This window comes from Sceloporus occidentalis, unplaced genomic scaffold (assembly GCF_023333645.1).
Source record: "Sceloporus occidentalis isolate IW3139 unplaced genomic scaffold, rSceOcc1.0.p SCAF_3, whole genome shotgun sequence".
Lineage (NCBI taxonomy): Eukaryota > Metazoa > Chordata > Lepidosauria > Squamata > Phrynosomatidae > Sceloporus > Sceloporus occidentalis.
In genome coordinates, this window is record NW_028316983.1 from 168457042 (window position 1) to 168481518 (window position 24477).

The 24477-nt window shown below is 41.6% G+C and overlaps 1 protein-coding gene and 1 long non-coding RNA gene across 4 annotated transcripts in view; one reads left to right on the plus strand and one right to left on the minus strand.

Annotated features, from left to right (window-relative positions):
• Nucleotides 1–14846, minus strand: part of LOC149317083 (uncharacterized) — a 46564-nt gene extending 31718 nt beyond the window's left edge. The window contains exons 1-4 of one of the 3 annotated variants that reach the window (XR_016280572.1): nt 14699–14846; nt 10638–10723; nt 8045–8245; nt 3649–4387 (exon numbers count right to left, since the gene is read on the minus strand). This is a non-coding gene — a long non-coding RNA (uncharacterized LOC149317083). Of the gene's footprint in view, nt 1–3648; nt 4388–8044; nt 8246–10637; nt 11414–14698 lie in introns of those variants that run through there. The other 2 variants (XR_016280573.1, XR_016280571.1) reach the window with 2 other exon arrangements.
• On the plus strand, nt 13472–20867 carry LOC149317084 (DNA-binding protein inhibitor ID-4-like). The gene is made up of 3 exons (XM_089516826.1): nt 13472–14485; nt 17819–17881; nt 19331–20867. The coding sequence occupies exons 1-2, from the start codon at nt 13997–13999 to the stop codon at nt 17861–17863; spliced, it is 534 nt and encodes a 177-aa protein (XP_089372952.1). The 5' UTR covers nt 13472–13996; the 3' UTR covers nt 17864–17881; nt 19331–20867.
• The last annotated feature ends 3610 nt before the right edge of the window (nt 20868–24477 follow it).

Sequence of the window (24477 nt, forward strand, 5' to 3'; positions counted from 1 at the left end):
GATGCGAAGTTACTAAATTCTGAGAGCTCTCAAGGAAAATTAGATTAAGTATTTGCAGAGCATTTCCAGTTTTCCAAAAATAGGTAAAGTCCAGCAGCTCTACTAATTCCATTTATCATAGTTCATCAGTTTCCCTGAAAGGGAATTTGCCCAAGTTGGGATTCAAGAATAGTGGGTGGTATAGTGAATTGAAGACAAATGTTTTTTTTCAACAACTGAGTGCCAGGCCAGATATCAGCATTGAACCTGAATAATCTGGCGCCAAAGCAAGCATTGTTGTTGCTATGTGAAGTAATTTCTGACTTATGGGTTTTCATAACATACACCTTACCATTTATAGCAGTTTTTGAAAATCTATCTAGAACTGTGAAGAAGAGGGTCTGAATCCCCACTCAGCCATAGAAACCCACTGGGTGATTTTGGGCAAATTACGTTGTCACAGCCTCAGAAGGTGATAAAGGCAAAAACCCCTCTGAACAAATCTTGCCAAGAAAACCCAATGATAGGATCACCACATGTCAGGATTCAGGAACGACTTCAAGGCATACCACCAAAACAAAACCTATCTAGGAAGAGCATAGTTAGCAAATTATATGCGGAAACTAGAGATGTAATAGCCAAGTATGAAACAGCAGTCATTGAGCCATAATGGCAAATTATCAAGCAAGCACTATGTAAAAACTATTTCTGTTGAATCTTTTTTATATATATTAGATAGTTATGGTTATTGGTAAGATAACACAATATCCTTCCAAGAGCCCTGTATCTTATATCTCTTATCTTAATGAGACTATGCATCACACTCAGCATGGTAGCTGTTACACCACAACAGCAATCCAAGTTCTCCTTTTCCTCAAGTGTTACGACTAGGGTAAAGAAAAGGATAATAAAATTTATTATCATTAGGACTTAAAATGGTCAGAGTAATATAGCTGATTAAAACAAACTATCATCTGTATAGCACACCAGTTATAAATTCATTACTCCAAGAGAAGAATGAAATAATAAAAGATATGCACACTCTTTGAAAATACAAGAACAGGTTCTGAAAATACTGGTGGTCATCATCCACCTTTGATGACTCACATGAGATTTAATTAGGGAAATTAAGAGGAAATATTTGGTTACACAGCATGTTGTGTGACTCCAAGTCATTTCTGACCTATAAGGCAAACCTATCATAAGGATTTCTTGGCAGAATTTGTTCAGAGGGAGTTTGCCCTTCCCTTCCTTTGAGGCTGAGAGTGTGTGTCTTGTACAAGGTCACCTAGTAGGTTTCATGACCAAGCAGAGGCTCTAACCTTTGTCTTCCTGTGTCCTAGTCCAGCCCTCAGAACAACTACACCATGCATATACATTTACAAAAGGTACTGCTTCAGTGTGCTTTGAGGGCCCTCAAGATACAGGGCTTTTCAAAGGATTAGATAACATTACCTAAATACAGTCGGCCCTTCTTATACACTGATTTTTTATACGTGGATTCAAGCATCCAAGGTTTGAAAATGTTCCAAAAAAGTATAAATTTCAAATATCAAACCTTGATTTTCCATTTTTTATAAGGGACACAATTTTGCTATGTCATTATATTTAGCGGGACTTGAGAATACACAGATTTTGTTATACATGGGGGATCTTGGAACCAACCCCCAGCGTATAACAAGGGTCCACTGTACATAGAATATAGATCTATCAGTGAAAGGATTAGCAGTGATTCTCAGCAGAGCAGACACTATGGAGATTATCGCACTGCGTTCTGAGACCGTTCTCATCACGTGATGAGAACGGAACACATTTGAGTATACCGCACGTATGTGTTCCAATCGGGTTCTCAGAACGTTTAAATGTGTTCCACATGTGTTCCAGGAGGGTACAGATTGAATGTGTTCCCAGAGAGCTGAAACGTGATGAGAACGTTCCAACTGAGGTGTGTGCGGTATTCTTATCCGTTCTCAAATCCGTTCTCTCATTCCTCCGTCTCCTGATTGGCTGAAAGAATGACAGGCAGGGAGGCAGGCAGGCGAGCGACTGCAGTGAGGGAAGGTGTGTGTGGGGGGGGGGAAGAAGGAGGGAGGGAAGGGAGGAAAGTTGGGACAAGTGAGAGAAGAGGAAAGGAGGGAAAGAGAGAGAAAGAGAGAGGGAAACAGGGGGGCCAGAGCAGAGAGCAAGAGGGAGAGGGTCTGGCTGCTTCTGTGGGGGGGGGGGGGTTCTGGTGTCATGTCCAGCGGGGCTCCTGTGCTGGCAGCCTGCAGGAGGCAAGGATGGCAGGGATGCCCAGGACCTTCTCCTCCTTCCCTCCAGGAAGGAACCCACAAAAGCTCCTCTGTTTGGAGCAACACACAAAAGCAAGCAAACAACTCCCAGAATTCCATAGCAAAGAGCCAGACAAGAATTAAAGCGAGGAGGGAAGCTCACAGGCCCCACCTGGAATATTGTGTCCAGTTCTGGGCACCACAATTCAAAAAGGACATTGAGAAACTGGAGCGTGTCAAAAGAAGGGCGACTAAAATGGTGAAAGGTCTGGAAACCATGCCCTACAAGGAACGACTTAGGGAGCTGGGGATGTTTAGCCTGGAGAAGAGAAGATTAAGAGGTGATATGATAGCCCTGTTTAAATATTTGAAGGGATGTCACATTGATGAGGGAGCAAGCTTGTTTTCTGCTGCTCCAGAGACTAGGACCCGGAGCAATGGATGCAAGCTCCAGGAAAAGAGATCCCACCTCAATATTAGGAGGAACTTCCTGAGAGTAAGGGCTGTTCGACAGTGGAACACACTCTTTCCTCAGAGTGTAGTGGAGTCTCCTTCCTTGGAGGTCTTTAAGCAGAGGCTGGATGGCCATCTGTTGGGGATGCTTTGATTGTGATTTCCTGCATGGCAGAATGGGGTTGGACTGGATGGCCCTAGTGGTCTCTTCCAACTCTACGATTCTATGATTCTATGATTCTATGATAGCACCTCGATTGTGGAATTCCACCTCACTGGTGGGATTCCAACATTCCCTTTAGGCCAGACTGATTTCATCCTGTCCACACATGTTTTATGGTTATATTATTCAAGCTTGTTTTACTTGGTTTTAAATTATGTTTTTAATAGGGAAACTATTTAATATATTTGAATCTTTTAAAACTTTTATAATTGTTTATTGTTTTAAATTTATTTTATTGTAAGCCACCCTGAGATCTTTGGATAAAGGACAGGATGTAAATATTCTAATAAATAAATATAAATAATTGCTTGGGCAGCACCTCATACATCTTCCTGTTTATTAAAAAAAATCCTAGATTACTTGACTATACCTCAGTTAACAAAGTAGATGTGTTCCTGGACACTACTTCTTTACCAGAAAAATTGGTACCAGGGGCAGAATTAGCATGGAAAGAATAGGGGTAAGTTCCTATACAACAACAACAAACCTGAAGAACAGTTCAGTTTATATACATCTGTCTCTAGGTTCTCCACTCCAAACATGCATCTGAGGAAGTAGGCTGAAGTCTACAGAAGCTCATGCTGCCAACTTCTTTCTTACAGTTAGTCTCAAAGGTGCTACAAGATCCCTTTGCATACTGATTTTCCAGACTAATACGGCTATGTCTTTGAATGTCTCACCAAAGTTTTTATTCAAAACTAACAGTACGCACGTGTGGAGTGAAACAAACAGGTCAGGTAACTTTGCACAAGTAAACAAAACAATTGTGAACTTCCTATAGAACACTTGAAAGCTTCTTCAGAAATGCACATAGAGATACTTTTTCTTTGAACAGCTTCTGCTTCTGCTTTTGTTAATATTTCCACTTTGGTGGCCAAAGTTACATATTTTTTAAAACATGCTATTACTTTGCGTGTTGTAGGCAGGCACACACAATTGGAGTGGGACTGGCTGAGGCATATCCTACTCTTTCCCAGTTCAAATTTCATAACACTGTTTACTGCAGACACCCTTTCCAATGCCTATACTGTTGTTATTGTGGTTGTTGTGTCGTTGTTTTAAAAAAACAACTTCTACATAGGCAGAGCACAAGATGGAAAACTGAAGTGTTTGGATGGGCAGAAAAAGACTATAAAATAGAGTTTTTAAAACCAGAGGCTGAGCTGCCTTGGGTGCCTCCTGGGAGAAAGGTGGCATACAAATGAAATAAATAAATAACAACAATAATAGCACCTGTATTTGCTTAATTTAACCAAGGGGTACAAAAATGAATTTATGACCCTAAATGTAATTCCTGTGCGGCAACCCATTAATCTAAAGGTGTTCTGTAATTTCATGTGCAAGGCACCTGTAAATTCAGTGGTAATGTTACTGCACATGTTTCAGTTCCTCTTCTGTTGCAAGAATTATTGCCAGCTATCGTCACTGGTTGACAGTATATGGAATCCCGAGGAGGCATGACCTAGATAAAAGAAATGTCAATGAAGAAATTGTCTGAAGTGAACTATACATCCACGGATTCAGAGACAGAGAGCTAAATTCAGTTTGCCATACTCAGAACACCAACTTTGTCAACTGGACTAATTTGATGGTAAAGATATGAACTGGGAAAGATGGTAAAGAAATATCCTTAGAAGGATATGTAGATCGTCTTCTCTTTTTAAAAATGTAATCTTCTGCTTCCTTTTAAAACTGAAAATTCCATTTATAACTTCTAATTGCTGGAAACACATATGGTCAATGTACATTTGTATAATCTATACAGATTGCTTGATATTTATTTGCATATTGCTAAAGACAAAAATATAAATCCTAGTGGCTGCATTTGAATTCTATCCTTCTTCCAGGATACTCATGAGAATTCTTCAACCTTTTTTAGGTATTGGAAAAACAATGACTTTCCCATGGTCACACATTTGAACGCATGCAATGATGTGGACCCAACCCATTAGCATCTGCATTATGTTGACTGTCTTTCTCTCTCTGCTATAATGTTCACACCATTATACAATTTCTTTGAGAGTGAAAATGCTTAAAAGGACAAGGCTTGGAAATGTATAATTTAGGCTCACAAAAGATGAGTATGACTAGGCATCCTCAAAGATTTACAGATTGCACTTAAAAGAGCAGAATAAAACGATAATGTTCTGCTACATTTGACACATTTGAAAAAAGTGAGTGTCAGATAAAAGCTCTGGAAAGCAGATGCAGATGAGGGAGGCTTCATGAAGAAGCTATTCTGTTATAAGAGGAACACTGTATTCTGGGATACGAGTGGGATCTGCAGCAAAATGTTGCCACAATTATATCCTCCAACCGGTTACAGATGAAGCCCAGGACACAAGTGGCCAAGCAACATCAGAATATGTCAAGATGACAAAAGTTATTAATGAGGAAGAACATACAAGCTAGAAGGGGCTGCAGCAGTTTGGTTTTTCCTGAGCCTACTGGGAAGAGTAACATCCCCACCCAAAATTGAGAGCAAATTACATTTGAACTATGAAGGTACTTTGTTGAAGTAAACTGAGGACAAGGGAGGGAAATTCAAAGAGAGAGAAAGTGGGGCATTTTTAAAACAGCTGAACAAGTGGGATAACAAAGGATTAATTGGGACGTTCCCTGTTAACTGGGACAGTTTTAGGGTATATCCATGCAATGCTCCTCTACCATGGTTCATGCATTCAGCCATGCCCTCCTTCCCTTCGAATTACTCTATTCTCTGTTCCCTTCAACCTAGTTTTCTAGTTTTTATTCCCCAACAGTCAGTATATCAAAGTCAGTGAGCAGCAACCTCAATCTTCATTGGGATGTTTTGGGAAGATTTCCCTTCATTGCCTCTCCGCTGCAAAACTGTCACTGAATCTGTTGATGCTTCCCTTTTGTGTTGTATAAGAGCTGGGTGCTACTTCTGAATATCAGAAATAGGGAGAAAAATATGATTATTTTACATAGACACAGAATCTGAGGTGTGGAGTGAAATTTGGCAATGTTTGTGTTGAATGTGGCAGGCATATAATGACCCATTCAGGAAACTCAGAACTGGAAAACAGAATGGATTGAGTAAATTTGTTTGCTTGCTTCTTTCTTTCCTCTTTTATCTCCTTACTACATTTCTATATCTTTCTGCCAAGGCACTGAAAGCCTTGCCTTTAATTTAACTTTTAAATTATTTTTTAAAAATCTTTAAAAGTCACAAAACACAAAATGGTAGAATTGTCTCCTTTCTCATTCTAACTTGCACTTTGATAGGCAGGACCTCAATGATGGACTGTTTTGGTAACCAGCTACGTTTTAATAGAGTAGTTGTGTTTAAAGGGCTAATCCAAAATTAGTCCCAACTAGAGCAAACTCATTTAAATGAATGGGACTTATCAGTCTTGTGTGTTATGATTTCAATGAGTCTAGTCATGAGTAACATGGGATTTTTCCCAAAGGCTGCTGCTGAGCATTTCCTTTTTGTACAGCTTAGTTTGACCTACTGATACTAAAGAGATGGATAACTCAATGATATTAATATTAGTGCCATTCCAGATGTTAATTTCTAAATAGTAACCTATATACATATAGGACGCTCTCAAGGCAGTTGGAAGCACGTTGAACTACAGTGGGCCCTCCACATTTGCTGGGGTTAGGGGCAGAGGAACCCCATGAAAGTGGAAAAATCGCAAACAAAAAATGACTTTTTTTTTTTTACCTGAGAGAACATCTCTCTAGGAATCTCTAGGTCCTCTACAGTCAATTTCTGGCAGAGTTGCATTGGAGGACCTAGAGATTTCTAAAGCGAATATATTAATTAAATCCATAAATAACCAAAGCTGAAAAAGTCAAAGCTGAAAATGTGGACGGCTGATTGTAGACTATTTTTTTGCAGAAAAAGAAACAGACATGGGAAAATCTGTGACTTCCTAAAGTCTCCATAAGGGCCCATTTACACTACGAAATAACCCAGTGTGGAAACTGGGTTAAAGGGGGAGCGTTCATACTCCTGCCAAGCACACTTGGTGCAGTTTGCAGTGGGCATGTGTGAGCAAAATCCCCACTTACCCTGGTTCTTTTGGAACTGGGAGTTCCAATGCCTCTTTTAAAATGAACCAGGTTTTTGGAGTCAGCCGCCAATGGGAATGTGCTGTCAATCCCATTTGAGAACTCAGGAGGGAGGGCTTATGTACACAGGGGCAGACCTATCATGGGGGTTTCTCAGCAAGGGTTCTTCAGAGGGGCTTGCCATTGCCATGATCCTCCGAGGATAACAGAGGGGGGATTCCCCCCAAGGGAATGGTGTTTAATGTTGAACAGCCAGAAAAAACATCATTGAAGCGGTGTGACATAGATGTGCCTCATTTGATTGACAGTTAAAAAAACCAGCATTTCATTTGAATTGATTCAAAAGGAAATGTGAACATGAAGTGTGTTAAATTGCCAAGGACAGCTTCGATTGTGGCAAACTTAGTGGGAACTTCAATTCGGTGTCACATTGATGACACGATTCGGATCTATTCAGCGCAAAAGCATAAAAGTGAATGAGGCCTACAAGAGACAGAGGTAAGGGTGATCTTATGGATCATCACAGGAAAAGGAGTCAGACTCAGAACACTTTGGAGGTGTCACAGCATCTTCTGTGCTCTAAGGTTGTGGAATAAATAGGGAACTTTCTTCCCTATTTAGGTCCATAAATTCCCACCTCATCTTTTGCATTCTTTTTGGATTAAGATATTATTGCTTCATTAGGCTTTACAGGAGATCCAAGGTTTATTTTCAGACTGATATTTAGGCTCTATCTGCATGCTTTTATTATCATTGTATTTTTTTTTTAGAATATTATATGTATTGTATGCTATTTAGGATTGTGAAAGGAGATATAAGGCTTTGAAAGAAAATATGCTGACAAAAATGGCTTTTATACTCCACACAGATCTTTTTTTCCCAGCCATCGCCCTTTCCCCAAAGCTCTCAGTTGCTCAGTATTTCACGCATCACTTCACGCATTAGCAAAATGGAGGAGGGATAACATGCCAAATTCAGCAAGCCAATGCACTTAAAAGAAATATTTCAATTTAAACATGTGCTGGCTAATTATTTTAATCCTTATTATATACTTTGCAGGTTGGATTCTACATACTGTGACTTTGAGGTGGGGGTATAACATCCCAAACCATGCGATTTAGAAGATTCTGCCACAGACCCCTTCCTGCTGCAAGCTTGTTGCTGAAGATTCAAGAACAGTTCAGCACTGAGAGTCCTTTAAAAACATGTGCACATCTGTTCAGACCAGATTGGCACCGGGAGAATGGGATCCACACTGGGATTTCCCACCAGTTTCCTAAAGTGAAATCAGATTAGCTCTAAGAACTGATTCTATACAACCAAAACAATTAACTACAGTAGTATATCTAGTTTCACACAGATTTTAATTAAGATGAGAACAGTAAGATTTTAGTTCACCTACTCAGTCTACAGATCAGGTTAATTTATGGGGGATGGTGTAGGGGATAATATATTATCAGGACACTATAGAAGAGGAAAATTATTAGCACTAAGAAATTTAGAAACTACTATTTCTAACAGTGATAAGTATTCAGAAATAAATTATGTAGCCAAGTAAATACTGAGTAAAAAGTGGAAGAACAACTAATCTTCACCTCTCCATTGCTTAGTGCAATGACATCTCATTTCTAATACAATTATCGTTATTCTACTCAGGTCAATGGGATTTACTTCCAAGTAAATTTGATTGGGCTAGTCTATTTTGGGTTGAGATATTAATATGACTAGCAGCCACATCCCGAACTTGGTCACTCGGAATAGGAACACACATCCTGATCTTATGTGTGTGTCAAGTTTGAAGCTGTGTTGTTGTGTTCCTTCAAGTCATTTTCATTTTATGGCAACCCTAAAGAGAACTCGTCATTGGATTTTCTTGGGAATGTTTGTTCAGAGGAGGTTTTCCATTGCCTTTCCCTCAGACTATGTTACTCACCCAAGGTTTCAGTGGGTTTTATGGCCAAGGAGGATATTGAACCCTGGGCTCCAGAATACTAGTCCAACACTCAAACCACTACGCCACGCTGGCTCTCTTTAACAGGGCTTACTTGAGAGTAATGATTTCAGCTGTAAGCACAAAGGTAGTTACTTAAACAATGAATGTTGTCAGATATATTTTTCAAGGGCACACAGTCAAACAAAATGTAATATCTGTGTACTAGTTAAAACAGTAGTAGAGTTAGAGAGGTATAGTGGTTTAAGCATTGGATTACGACTGTAGACCAGGGTTCCAATGCCTGTTCAGCCATGTAAACCCACTGGGCAAGTCACACTGTCTCAGCCTCAGAGGAAGGCAAAGGCAAAAAACCCTCTGAACAAATTTTGCCAAGAAAACGTTTAAGATAGATTCATCTTTGTGGAAGCGAGGTTGCCATAGCTCGAAAATGACTTGATGGCACACCACAACAAAGTACTAGTTATAGTTGTGTGTTCTCCTGTACCTTTCAGTTCTAGCAACTCAGTCCACAGCCCAGAAATTCCTGGTATTCCAGAATCAAGAGGATGATTAACCCTCAACAGAGAAATAGGAGCATATAATCATCATTTAACAAAATTAATTACTGTTCTCCTGTGTCAATGCATGTTCTCTGTAGAGGTATATACATGAACTCATGTTTGTCATGAGATGAGTGCTTACAGGAGATCTTGAGCTTTGGCTTTAGCATGTCTTGGCATTTTCTCCCAGTAATGCATGCACACACATACATATGCTCAGGAAGTATTATTTAAAAGACTTTTTAGTTACCAAATGCATAGAGTCAAATCACTCTATCACTTTTGGGAATTAGCATGAACGTGAAGGGTGTGAAAATATTACTATATGAATTCCAAAAGCGAACTTAAAACATTAAATGACTGTAGCAAAATACTCTTCTACATACCAGATTTAAATGTGAAGGAAACAGCATAAACATTTCTGTCGATGTTGTATGGCTGAGCTGCATAAAACAGCCCCAATTCTGAAAGGCTACTGGTGCATGTGGGGTGGGCGATGCTATAGGAATAGGGGCTAAGTCATCTGAGAGAGAATGGGCAAAGAGGGTGGGTTAAGAGAGCATGGGAAGGAAAACATCCTGCAGCAATTTGTCTCCTGGTCGGGGAACAGCCCAGCAGACAGTTTTTATACTAGCAGCCTATTCACACTAAGCATTTAGTGCCATTACTCAACTTTTAAGTGCAATGATCCTAAGGAATTCTGGGATTTGCAGTTTAGGGAGGGGCATTTTAATCCTCAACCAGAGTACTCCAGTGGTCAACAGACTACAAATCCCAGGATTCTAGAGGGTGGAACCATAGTAGTAAAATGGAATAATAGCACTATAACTATATAGTGCGAATGGCCCCTAAGTTGCTGTAGTGAAGGGGGAAGGCAGAGTAACTGAAGCAGCTGATAGTGCATCCAGACTGATTTAAAAATCCCAGATTTTGTGGTATTTCATTCTGATTTTATACTGGGTTAAAATAAACTGACCTGATTTTAAAAAAAATTCTGTTTGTACATGAAGCTGATAGGAAATATTCTGGAGTAAACAAAATAGTTATGGATCTCCAAAATAAAACTGGAAAGAACAGGAGCAAAATCAGGGGCTTTCTCATTCTTTTTTTTCATTCAGTCTGGATGAATCCTAAGTTACACACACACACGAGTATATGTTGACTTGTGTACCTACTTCTTGTGTTCCTACTTCTTTCTGTGTTCCTCTTCCAGCTGTTTACTCCAATCCACTTCTGTTGCATCCAAGTCCTCAAATAGATTCTAATAACCAGAAGAAGCCACAGCATTTCAGGCCTGAGAACTATTCAATTACCATTTTTTTTAAAAATGCAGTGAAGGGCTGATCTTTGAACAAAACTGGTTTAAAAACAGAACTTTAAAACCGACAGACAAAGAGATCTATGGAGGAAAGCAGAGGCCGCCATCTATAGAGAAATGACCCTCTTGCCACAGAGATCAGTCAGAGTTTCAACTGTCATACAATTCCTGAACTGTAATAAAATAAAATTTGAATTTTTAAAAAGAGATTCCTTCACTTGACCTTGGATGATTGTTCCTCGGCAGAATGCAGGTGCAATGTGTGCAAACTCCCAAGGTAAAAAAGGCTTTAAGCTGCTATGCAGAAAGACTTTCAGGTCCCATAATATTTTAATAGAGAAGCCTTAATAAGATTCAGTAGCATTGGCCCAGGTTCCTAGGCAAAAGGGAGTTCAGCCAATGATTCCTTACCTTCCAATATGTCACAGGTGAAAAGCAAGGCATGCATGGCCAGGAGACATCAGAGTGCAGTTAAGATGGCAAAAGTTATTACTGAGGAAGAACAGACAAGCTAGGAGGGGATGCAGCAGTTTGTTTTTGACGGAGCCTACAGGGAAGGGCAACATTCCTTCCCTTCCTTGCTGAGTGCAAACTAGCAGCAATTGAAGTAAGCCAAGGACCAAGGGCAAAAGTGGGAAGAGAGATCTTTTTTTAAAGCATTTTGAAAGCAGCTAAAAGAGTGGGCTGACAGAGGACTACTACTGTCCTTGCCATTGGGACAATTGGACGGTCAGCTACTATTGCTATTAACCCAAACAAGGTGATTGTTTCAGGCAGCAGACACTGGGGGGGAGGCATAGTGGTTGCTGCTTGGCTGTTTTTCCTGAACCCCTTGGCTGTTCCCATCTCTTGGAGGACAGAGCTATGTATGGCACATAACTTCTTCCAGAACCTCCTAAACTAGTTGCTGAATGACAGGTACAGTTGGTTCTCAGTATGTACAGATTCCTTATCCACAGATTCAACTATCCATGGCTTGAAAATATTACTATAGACAGACAGATTAGATAGATTCCAAATGGCAAACCTTGATTTCGCCATTTGAAATCAGGGACAGCATTTTACTAGGCCATTGTATTTAATGGGACTTGAACATCCACAGAATTTGGTATCAATGGGGGTCCTATAACCAAACCCCAGTGGATACCAAGGGCCCACTGTAATATATTACTATAGACAGATAGATTAGATAATTCCAAATAGCAAACCTTGATTTTGCCATTTGATATCAGGGACACCATTTTACTAGGCCATTGTATTTAATGGGATTTGAACATCCACAGAATTTGGTATCAGTAGGGATACCACTATAACCAAACCCCAGTAGATACCAAGGGCCCACCGTAATAAAAGACAAATTGAAAGCAGTGAAATAAGCTTTAGCAGGCGATGGAGATGGAAAGTGTCATCTTGCCTTTCAGCATGGATTGCAATATGTCTTGGGCCAGCCCTGAAAAAGAAAACTAGGCTGGCCCAAGGCACCATTTGGCTACCCAAAGTAAGAAAAGACAAGATGGCACCTTCCATCTCCATCCAGTGCAGTCAAGCCTGCAAAAGCATCCTACTAATCTTGAGGGACTGTGTTATTCCATGGAGCATAAAACCGCAGAGTTAAAAATACGCAAGATGATATTTTGTTTCCTAACGGTTGAAGTTTTAGCTCATTACGCAGCGCTCTGATGGCTTTCCATTTCGAATCTCCAAAAGTTGGCGGAAGGCACATTATTAAATTAAAAGGCTGCAAGTCCACTACAGCCAGGGCGGTTGTGCACATGTTAATTTTAATGTGCCGCCTCAAAAAAGCACACACATCCGGGCATTTTTTTTTACAGCGTCGTATTTAAAACACGGTATGCTGAACTAATACGTGATGTGGGGCAGTAATGAGGCAAATCAAGTTACAGGTATGAATTTTACATTAAATGGATTAATATTATATGGCGTGGAGGAATTTTAAATAACCTATCGCCATGAATTTTTAATCGTTATGGTGCTCTAATTTAATGTTGCAAGGTGATTGCTTTTCTTAAGGGGGGGAATATCCTCTACAACTCCCCCTTCCTTCCTTCCTTCCTTCCTTCCTTCCTTCCTTCCTTCTCTGCCCTCAAGAACTTCTTCTCTGCACTCAGAGTTGGAAGTGGATGGCTGTCTAACACTAAAATATCCCAGTTGCAGAGGGAGATGGGAGAGAAGGGAAGGGATTTGGAAATGCATAGGAGCAAACTAGGGACTGCTGCTGCTGCTTTCCAAAAAGGAGAGGATGAAATGATAATGAATGGAGCATCCCTGAAGAAGAGATGCAAATGCAATGCACTTTATCCTCCCTTCCCAAGAAAGTGATCAGAACCAGTGGATGCTGGGCTTCTGGGTTCCATCCTGCAGGTTGCAATCCACTGGTTATGATCACTTTCTTGGGAAGGGAGGATAAAGTGCATTGCATTTGCACTTTATATATATCTCGCCCTTCTTCACCAGCTTCCCTCCGTCTCTCTCTCTCTCCTTCTCTTCCCTGGGGCTCCACTGCCTGCCTTTCTTCCCCAGACCCTACACAGCGTTTGACAGGACGAAGCCGGCCGCCATTGGCTGAGGCAACGTTCCACAGAGGGAGCCGCTGCCTCTGATTGGCTAAGGCGCGGCGGCGCCCTACTCTCCGCTCTTCCCTTCCCACAGACACAGCCTCCCTCCTCTCTTCTTACTCTTCTCTCCCTCCCACCGACCCGCTCCTTCGCTCTCCTCCTTCTCCTTTCTCCTCCCTCCTTCTCCCCTTCCCTTCCTCCTCCTCCTCCTCTTCGGGCTCCTGTAGCGCTTGAGCCCCGCCCAGCCTGCACCGGAGCCCGCTCTATATATACAGCGGCGTTACAAACTGGGCTGAGCAGCAGAGGCGGCTGAGCTGGGAGCAGCAGCGAGAGGCAGGCAGAGGAGGAAAACTCTGGGATCCTTTTCCTTGTCTCCTATATATCTATATAGAGATATATCTAGACAGGGTGCATTATTTTTGTCACCCGCCTTTGCTTTTCCCCAAACCTTCCTCCTTTGCAATTAAATTGCAATTAGCAATTGTTTCCCTCCTTCGCAAACCCATTTCCCTCCCTCCTTTGCCCAGGAGCCTCTTTCCCTTCCCTTCCCTTCTCCCTTGCAAACCCATTCCCTCTCTTTTGCCGAGGGACCCCCCTCTCGCTCCTTGCTCCTCGCCGTCCCCTGGGCCCCGGATCCGCCATGAAGGCGGTGAGCCCCGTGCGGCACCCGAGCAGGAAGGCGCTGGCCGGCGGCGGCGGCGGCGGCTGCTGTTGCGGCGACGGAGGCGGCGTCGGCGTGGAGGTGCCGGTGCGCTGCCTGGCTGAGGCCGCTCCGGGCTGCTTGAAGGGGAGCCCTCCCTCGGCCCAGGAGGAGCAGGAGGACCGGGCGGCCTCGGCGGCGGCGGCGGCGGGGTCCCTGTGCCTCCAGTGCGACATGAACGACTGCTACAGCCGCCTGCGGAAGCTGGTGCCCACCATCCCCCCCAACAAGCGGGTCAGCAAAGTGGAGATCCTCCAGCACGTCATCGACTACATCCTCGACCTGCAGCTGGCCCTCGAGACCCACCCGGCCCTCCTCCGCCAGCAGCAGCAGCAAGCCCCCATCCAGCCCCCGCCGCCGCCCCCGGGCTCCGTCCTCCTCCCGGCGGGGCCTCCCAGGACTCCGCTCAGCGCCCTCAACGCCGACCCGGTAAGGCTCCCGCCTCCTCCTCAGGCTCCGGACCGGGAAAGGAGGGCGCCTCTGAGTCGCCTCTCTCTCCCAGGCACTAAGGCGAGGGAAGCCCTCTGGAAGGACGGGAGGAAGGGGGACACACACACACACATCCTGACAAGTAAAGAAATGGACACACACACCCATCTTGTTCGGACAGGACTGAAGAAACACACACACACAAACACTCACCCAGTTTTGACAGGAGTAAATGGACACACACACAACCTGTCAGGAGTAAAGAAATGGACACACACACATTTTGTTCGGACAGGACTGAAGAAATACTCATACACACACAAAAACACTCATCCAGTTTTGATAGGAGTAAAGAAATGGACTCACACACACACACACACATCGTTCTGACAGAACTGAAGAAATACACACACACACACACACACACGCTCTTTACTCCTGTTAGGATGTAACACTCATCCTGACAGGAGTAAAGGAATGGACACACACACACACACCTTCAGATAGAGCTAAAGAAATGGACACACACACACACCCATCTTGTTCGGACAGGAGTAAAGAAATAGACACACACACACACAAACGCTCATCCTGACAGGAGTAAAGGAATGGACACACACACATCCTTTTCTGACAGGACTGAAGAAATACACACAGGCACACATCTTGTTCAGAAAGGACTAAAGAAATGGACACACATATCTTGTTCAGACAGGACTGAAGAAATAGATAGACCCACTCACTCATCCTATTCTGACAGGACTGAAGAAATAACACACACACACACACACATTTCCTGATCGGAGTAAAGGAATGGACACACTCACACATCTTATTCACACAGTTAAATAAATGGACAGATACACACACTCATCCTATTCTGACAGGAGTAAAGAAATACACACACACACTCATCCTGACAGGAGTAAAGGAATGGACATACACACCCATCTTGTTCAGACAGGGCAAAAGGAATGGACATACACACACACACACACATCTTGTTTGGACAGGAGTAAAGAAATGGGTGCCTCCCCCCCCCCCCCATCCTGTTCTGACAGGACTAAAGAAATGGACAGAGAGCAGCCATCCTGTTCTGGCAGGACACACACACACACAATCCTTTTCTGACAGAAGTAACAAGATGGACCCCCTCCACCCCCATCCTGTTCTCACAGGAGTAAAGAAGTGGGCGCGCGCACACACCCATCCTGTTCCCACAGGGCTAAAGGAATGGACACAACACACACACCGCCCCCACTGTCCTGTCCTGACAAAAATAAAGAGATGGACACACACACACACATCCTGTTCTAACAACTAAAGAAATGGACACCCTTCCCCATCCTCATCCTATTCTGACAGGAGTAAAGAAATTGACACATACACACAAACTAATCTTGTTTTGACAGTGCTAAAGAAATGGACACCCCCTTCCTTTTCTGACAGGACTGAAGAAATGTACTGCTTTCCCCTGACTCCAGACTAAGGAAATGGACACCCCCCTCCATCCCCGTCCGGTTCTGACAGAAGAAATGGGTTGTGCGCACATACACACCCATTTTGTTCTGACAGTGCTAAAGAAATGGACCCCCCCCAATCCTGTTTTAACAGGACTGAAGAAATAGTTTGGGGTTTTTGGTGTAGGGGACCTGCTACTAGTTTAACCACCCTTGTTGTGTGTTTGTAGGTTGCTTCTGACTCATAGTGACCTTCTGATGGGGTTTTCTTGGCAAGTTTCTTCAGAAGGGTTTTGCCATGGCCATTTTCTGAGGCTGAGAGAGTGTGACTTGAGCAAGGTTACCCCAGTGGGTTTCCATGGCCAAGACGGGCTTCAAACCCTGGCCTCTCAGTGTCCTAGTCCCTCTTCCTTTCTGCGACTCAGCCTTGTCTTCAGTCAAACCCTCTTCTCTTAGATCTCCCTTTTTTGAGGCAAGAGTGTTGAGGCCAAGCGACAGAGACAGGTGTCATTCCCTAGTACCCCATAAAATGCCTGCTTATGGGTGCAATTGGAGCCAATCTCTCTGGAAGGGAAGCTTCTCAAAGATTCAGAATATGGGTTAATTGGCTGGAGGGTTGCAGGGCAGCCTAGATATTGAAGTCCAGATGCAATGGGACTCCATATGTTTCTCTGTAGATGTGAACACAGGTGCATACCTACACACTCTTAACATCCTAGGAGATGCAATGGCACTTGTGTATGTTGCCAAGCTTTGCCATTCAGTTAACTATCCATGCACTGCATCGGCATTCTTTAAAGAGTAGTATGCAGCGAAATGTAGATAGCCTTGCGTGTTCAGCTCAGTTCACTTCACCAAATGTGTATTCTCCCTAAATACCCTCAAGGCACCAGATCCCATCTGATCTTGAAAGCTGAGCAGGGTCAGCTCTAGTTAGTACTTGGATGGGAGACTAGCAATGAATGCCTGGTGTTGTAGGCTATATTTCAGAGGAAGGACCTGGCAAAACCACCTCTGAGTATTCCTTGCCTAAGGAAACCTTATGAAATTAGTGGGGTTGCCATAAGTCAACAGGTGACTTTAAAGGCATTCGCACACACACAGGTTAAAAGGACGCCATTTCCATTTCTTACACGGGTAGATTTCTCCACATTTGCCCTGGGTTAGCAAGGGAGGGCTACCCAAATAGCAGTCTTTTTCAGGTGTGACCATTATGTATAAAATGGACATCTGAGTACAGTATACATCTACATCCCATAGATGACCTGGGCATCTCAGAATGGGCTGAGCACATCTTGGGAAGCGAAGAGAGATTGTCCATTAGTTGTGGTATTTGTGATTATAGCTGGATTGGGGTCAGTGTGTTTAGATCTAAACTGTTAGAAGGACTCTGAGCATTTAGATGACAGATAGGCAAATGTAAATAGTCTTTGTTTCACTTAAGGTTATATGTTATGTGAGAGTGGAGAATACCATCTTTCCAATCCATCATCCCCAGTAGTAAAAGTAGGCTCAGAGAAAGAATCCATGTGACAGGTATTTATCTAAATATCACAGTTCTATGGAGAGCTCTAGATTTTGCTCTTGCTTGGTTGTGCTGCCCTGTGAAAGTGTGTGAGCTTCTGCTGCAGTTGGTGGTCCTTGTGGGGCTATGAAGCAAAAGGCTGCCACACCTGACAGCTTACAGCTTGTGTCACTAATGGCTACATTGGGAGAGGGTCTGTAGAAAAACAGGACTCGTCCCTCCAGCTTCCTTTGCCTGAGTGTGTCTAAAGAAGGTATAGCTGGACAATGAAAATCTTTTTTGCTTGCTTAAGCCTGTCATTTGCACCAACTCTAATTTCCCACTCTTGTTTCTGTTGTTCTTTTGCAGGCAGGTGCTGTGAATAAGCAAGGGGACAGTATTCTGTGCCGCTGAACTGCATGCACTTCTAAGGTGAGTGTCCTCTCTTGAGACTGGTATGTTAGTGGAGCTCAGAACATGGCATTTCTACTGTTTTATACAATGTGTTTGGTAGGAAATGTTTCGTCCAGGACTGTGACCCCTAAGAACACTTACTTGGAAGTAAGCCCTGTTGAAATCAGTGGCCCTTACATCTGAGTAAATGTAATTAGGATCAGGTCAGAGTTCTACCTAAACCATAGAGCACTTTGGTTCTTAGGTACGCTTATTGGAAATTCAGTACAGGTTGAGTCTCCCTTATCTGAAATGCTTGGGACCAGAAGTGTTTCAGATTTTGGATATTTTCAGATTTGGGGATATTTGTGATAATGAGGAATCTTGGAGATGGGTCCCAAATCTAAACATGAAATTAAGTTATGTTTCATATATATCTTCTAAACATAGCCTGTAGATAATTTTGTGCATAATATTTTTGACAGTTTTGTACATAAAACAAAGTTTATGTACACTGAGCCACCAGTTTTGGAATTTGGAGTATTCCAGATTTTGGAATTCCAGATAAGGGAGACTTGCCCTAAATGACTGAAATCAGTAGGAGAAAAATATGTATCAAAAGTGTATGGAGAATTGGAACAGTAAGCTGCAACCTCCACCAACAAATTCAGTTAGTCTACTTTGATTTAAATCAGTGTGATCCCATTGTTTTTCATTTTTATTTGCCTAGCTTAATAGTTTTACGAAGTGGCATGGTGTGCAGTTTTTTTAATAATATTTTCTGATCAATTCTAGACTTCAAAGGGGCAAGTCAGATTCTAAACTTATATATACTTATATATATTAAAGGCTTGATCTAGGTTAAATCAAGCTTTCCCACTTGTTCCAGAGGGAGACAAACAACAAAATACAAAGAAAGTGGAGCACTTGCGTCATATTGCTTGAAGTAGGAAAAGAAAAAGAAATGCTTTCTGAACTGTAAGGGCTTTTAATTGCCTCACAGATCAGCTTGCCTTCTTAGCACATTCCTGAGGAGTTCCTTTCCCTTTCCCTAAATGTGATGAAAAAATACATGATGGAAATGATGTTGGTTCTCTTACACAGCTTTTTCTTTGGCAACAAGGTTGTGATCTCTACCCATTTACTGGGAAGCAAGTCCCACTGAACTCTCTGCAACAAGAGAAGCTCTGTAATAAGACTGGGGTGCAAAATGTCCCCTGCAGACACACCATGCCTGATCTGCAGTAACAGGGTTGGAGGAAGGAGACTTTAGGAGGGCGCCTCCACAGTCGCCTTCTCTCTTTTCTTCTCTAGCTTGGACTTGCAGCTGTGTGTTCCTCTGCTTGGCCTAGCCTGGGAGCTGCGGTTGTTGTTTGACCTGGTTTGTTTTGGGTTGTTGATCAAGCATGTCTTCTGTTTTGTTGGTGGCGCCAGTCAGTCTGGAGCAGAATGGTTCACACCCCCCCTCTATTCATTCCTCTTCCACAGGTGTGCGGCAGGCAGATCCTGAGCCAGAGAAGCAGAAAGAAAGACACATTAGAGGGAGGGGGGGAAAAGAAAGAAATATCAGCCACTGGGCAAAAAGGAAAAAAACAAAACCTACTCCTGAATTCTTTCCATACTTCCTTTAGAGAGAAAGAGAGGAGAATTTTTCACGACTTTTGCACGTTCATAGCATTTTACACACATGTCTCTTAATTCTTTTGTTTTTAGATCAGATGTGAATTGTACTCTTGTCTGGGAGGGAGGGGGTTTAAATCTTCAGCATGAGTGTGGCTCTTCTGTTGGATAGAGAGAAGATCAAGGACAAATGGGGAGTGTAGAAGTTTTAACTTTTAATGTGCTGAGCAGCTGAAATCTGAAGCTTTACTAATCTACCAGAGGCATTGTAGATAACTTTTGTTTGGACATCTATTGTTTAAAATAGATGGTTTTATTGTTTCCTCGGGGACTTTCTTCTCCCTGAAGGAATGTTACATATTGTATAGATTAAAAAAAATGAAGAAGAAGAGGAGAAAGCGACATTTCATACTATGTATATAGAGAGAGGTTCTATAAGTGTAAGTGAGAAAAGTATATGCTTTAATAGACCTACTGTAATTATAAAATATTTTTAATTAAATATTTTTTGTAAATATTATAAAGATGTGTATGTTTTCTTTTGAAATCTGTGGGAATACTTCTTTAGGGAAAATTGTTTTCTGGCTCAAGTGCAGAACTGCTGATAATGAGATTATATTGGATGCTGAGGGATGTCTCTGATGGATAGTTCCCCACCTCCTCACTCCCTTTTAAATTTGAAAGCTACAGCTGTAGGTAGAGCTGAGTCAGTCCTGCAAGAATGCATGCAATATCTAACCACAAATAAACTTGTTCTATCCATACAAATGTGGGTTTATTCCTCTCTTCTAATTCAGATTTAAAATATGTTTGTAGCATACAATTTTGGAACTACCTTTTGTCTGTTAGGTACCGAGGTTTATATTACAAAATATGCGCAACAGCATTGAGATGTCAGAATTTTATTTGTTATTAACTGAGATGACTACTTTTTTCCAATATGGGTACTGTGCTGAGGGATAATTAACATTTATTTTTTAAAAAATGTTACCGAAAATTATCACAAAACATTGACCAAAACATTGGTTTTGTAACACCAAGGGGACCTGGGACCCCAGAATTTAACCCTGTGGCATTTTACCTTGGAAAAACAGTAAAAAAAAAGTTTTCTGCTTCTAACCAAAGGGCAAACTATCAACAAATGTACAGTCACTGTTTCATCCAAAGACTATTGATACTGAAACTTGGAGGGTAGGGAGGGACAACAGGGACATTTTCAGTCTGATTATTGGTGTAAATCAATTTCAAAGAACTTATGTAGACCAAAAACAGAATCAGATGACTGTATCAAAATTATTTTTCTAATATGCAGCAGCCTTCATTTCATTGCAGCTCTGTTACATCTGAAAATCCTGTTCAGTCTCTGTTATGTGTAACTTCTTCATGTAAACATTAAACTAGATTGACGTGCCTTGTGCTGTGATTCTCTTCTTTCTTCCTTCTTTCAATACTTCCAGAGCTCTATACATCTGCTTCACTTTCCTCCTGCATGATGCTTAATAGTTAATCTTATAGCAACAGTTTGTAAAGTCCAGTTCCACCTTCTGTCCAGACAGCTTCTGAGAAAGTTATTTCTTGTGATAGTAAGTCCATGCTTCTGTAAGAAAGGATTTTCCTGAAAGTGGGTGAATTAAGAAGGAATTAATTGGATGTTTTGTATACAACCAACTGTGTGGTTTGGTTAGCTTTAAAAAAAATGTATATATATGGGAAGACTTGATTTTAAAAAGTCTCATGCTCTGATATAAGGGATTGTCTTTTCAATTACGGTAAATATTTCTGAGGAAATAAACATAGCAAAATACCATAGCTATTGATATAGTAAATGTCATCAAGATCACTGTTTTCTTACCAAAATGCTTGATACTGACATGATGTGAGCCAAAACATGAGAATAACATTGCAAATATGGGGCATTGTACACTCATGAGGATGATGATTATTAATCTGGTGAATGGAGGTTATTCAGGTAAAACCCTGAAAAAGACACCTGAGTTGAAATGTCTGTTACTCTAGCCTGATTATCTTTAATGAACAAAAATAGCAGCTCTTTCATAAAGCAATCATTCTTGGAAACAAGGAAATTCAAATGAATGATGAAAGGCTACTTTGACAAAGAGGACTAGTTCATGTTGTCCTTTATTACTTGCAAATGGGAAAAGAAAAAGATTTTGAAGCAGGTTTCTGCTGGAGGCAGTATTTATAATATATTGAAGCCTGAGTTTGGTTAAGGTCAAAGACCTGCACTTGCCTTCATGTAAGGGACACTTATCTTGGGTATTAACATACAGGAAAACGATGGGAATATTCAAAATTGCCTCAGGTGGTTTACACTCATATTATTATTCTCTTGTTTCTCTTTTTAAGGGCAAATAGAAAAATGTTCCTCTAGTGAATAGAGGTATGGAGAGTTGGAACCAAAAGAGTCTTTCACATGTTTTCTTGGAACTACTTTCAATACATTCCTGGTTAGTTTGGGAAGTCACCTAGGGCATTTTCACAAGTGACACTAAAAATACAGTATAGTGAGCAGAAGAAAGTGTTGTTGTTTTTTTGTAAAAAGCATGTATGTTTGTGTCATTGCATCTTTTCAACTGATCCGTGTATTGAGCACAAGAAATACAAAGAGACAGATAGATAGAGAGAGAGAGATCCAAGTATGGCTCTTTAAAATGACCTTGTTCCCTCAAAACCTTGAAACTATTTCCACTCTCATTAGTTTCAATTAAAAGGACTCCTTCTGAAGTGATCTAGTACTGTCATGTACTGAAAGCTACCTTCTGTGCTGCTGACTGCTCAGTTCGATGGTTATCATTCCTTGCATAGTGACATTGAAAAGCAAGTACATCCTTGTAAATGGGAGAGAGGTTTGGTTACACAGTGAAAGCCATGCAAGTCCGCCTATGAAAGCTGAAACTCCAGTTGCACTATGAAAAAGCAGTGAAACTTGTACAAGTAGCTGAAATCTGCAAAAAGAGGCCCAACTGTGTAATGAGCATCTGACAATACACTTCATTGGAATAGGTTTTTTTTAAAGCAGTGTATTATGAGCCTCTTTCACTGTACTTCAGAATAGCCCCATTTAGTTCATCCCTCCAAGTAATGCTTTTATTTTTAACAATTTCATTTTCTACCTTTAATTGAATGGTTCTAGAGGAATTGTGCCGCAAAAATTAACTCTTACAATGTGCCATTTAATATATAATATTTTTAAGAATTATTGGCAGATGCTGTTGCGTGAGGTTAAAGAGGGCAGACTCGTAGTTGTATTATATTTGTTATCCAGAGTTGATTTTGAGGCACAAAATAGCATAAAACATGATGGTGGGCTGAGTCTGCATGAGGGACACTAGAGCTCCACTCGACTGTCCCTGTCCCAGACTGACCCCTTTACTCCCCCACACACATGCTTTAATTCAAACTGACAGCAGTTTGGAAAGCCACACAGGACCCCCATTACGTAGCCACATTGGCACAAGGGGAGTTTTCTACTGTGTGCACGTGTTGTTCACTGTATTGGTTTATGTCTGGTCACACAACCACAGCTGCAGGGCTTTTTGGGTGGGATTCCCACAATGCATGTACACCTTTGCATATATGCTTAATCAGATTGCCTTTGTTTTCTCTTTGATTGCCCACCTGCATTTCTCTAAAGTGAAGCTCCTAAAGAAGGTGAAGGTGAAATGCTAACCTGTGAATGTGTGCATACAAACAAATCCCCCCTCCCCAATAAAGCAACACCACCTATTCTGGAAGCCAATACAAACAAGGAAGCTGCCCTTCTGTGTCAGGAACAAACAAGTGACCAACCACCAACCCCCCCCCCCAACCTCCAATTCCACCAGGATCCCAATTTGGGGGTCAAACCACACCTTTTAAAAACCCAATTCTTCCCCAAAACAGCACAGTAAATGGGGTTTTTAAAAATCGCCTAAAGCCCTCAGGCATTTAAAAAAAGTGTTTTCACATGGGAAGGAGAGGAATATTCTGTATTCCAACAGGACTGGGATCGAGGTAAGGATGCATTTTTAGCCTGTGTAGACTGAGCCTAAGAAATCAATGTACATCAATTGAGTAGCAATTACATTTTTCAATTATTTATACCTGTGTTCTTCCCAAAACTGTGATTCAAGGTGGTAACTTAAGAACATTCCTTCAGGAAAGAAAAGGAGAAAAATTAATGCATAAACGTAAGTCTACAAAAATCCAAATGCATCTTACATCCAAGAATTAAGATTTACTGGGGATTTCAACCTTGGAATGTATTTGACAGGTGAAGAAGTATACTGAAGGCCAGGATGGGGTAACTTTGGTCATCCAGATTTTTTGGACTACAACTCACAGATGCCCCAGCCAGCATAGTCCATGATAAGGAATTTATGGGAGTTTTGGTCCATTATATATGGAGGGTAAAAGTTTCCCTATACTTTAGGCAGAATAGGCTTGTTTGTCCCCAGCAGGGGGGAGCATTGTGCAGCATCTGTTGCATTAAGATCAGCAACATAATCATTCCAAAGAGCAAGTAGGAAATAGTTACTACTGCCTTGCACATAAGAAACACTAAGCAAATGATTACAGAGAAACTATTTCAATTGGTTGTACTAACTGTAGGAAGTTTGTGTGAGGAAACAGAGGATGCATGAGTAATCACTGTTTCATGCAGTGATTGCACCAATCCTTGAATAACCCTGTAGCATCCACACTGGGAATCAATGGGAACATTGAGGATCTTAGTGTAGATTTTAGTAAGATCTTGCTTAGCAGAGATTGGCCTTGATCAGACATATGGATCACCTACAATATGTTGATGTTTCCTTTCCTCTGTGAAATAGTTGGTCATTAGCCATGACTTGACAAAAACATCTCTGAATTCCACTATAGATACTCTTCTACTTGGAAGGAAAATAACGAGTCCACTTTTACTCTGATGTCAAGCCCATAGAGTTCACTGGAACCTATTTCCTATATAATGTGTGACCAAGATTTCAACTCTTGCTTGGTAGTGTGAAGGGGCT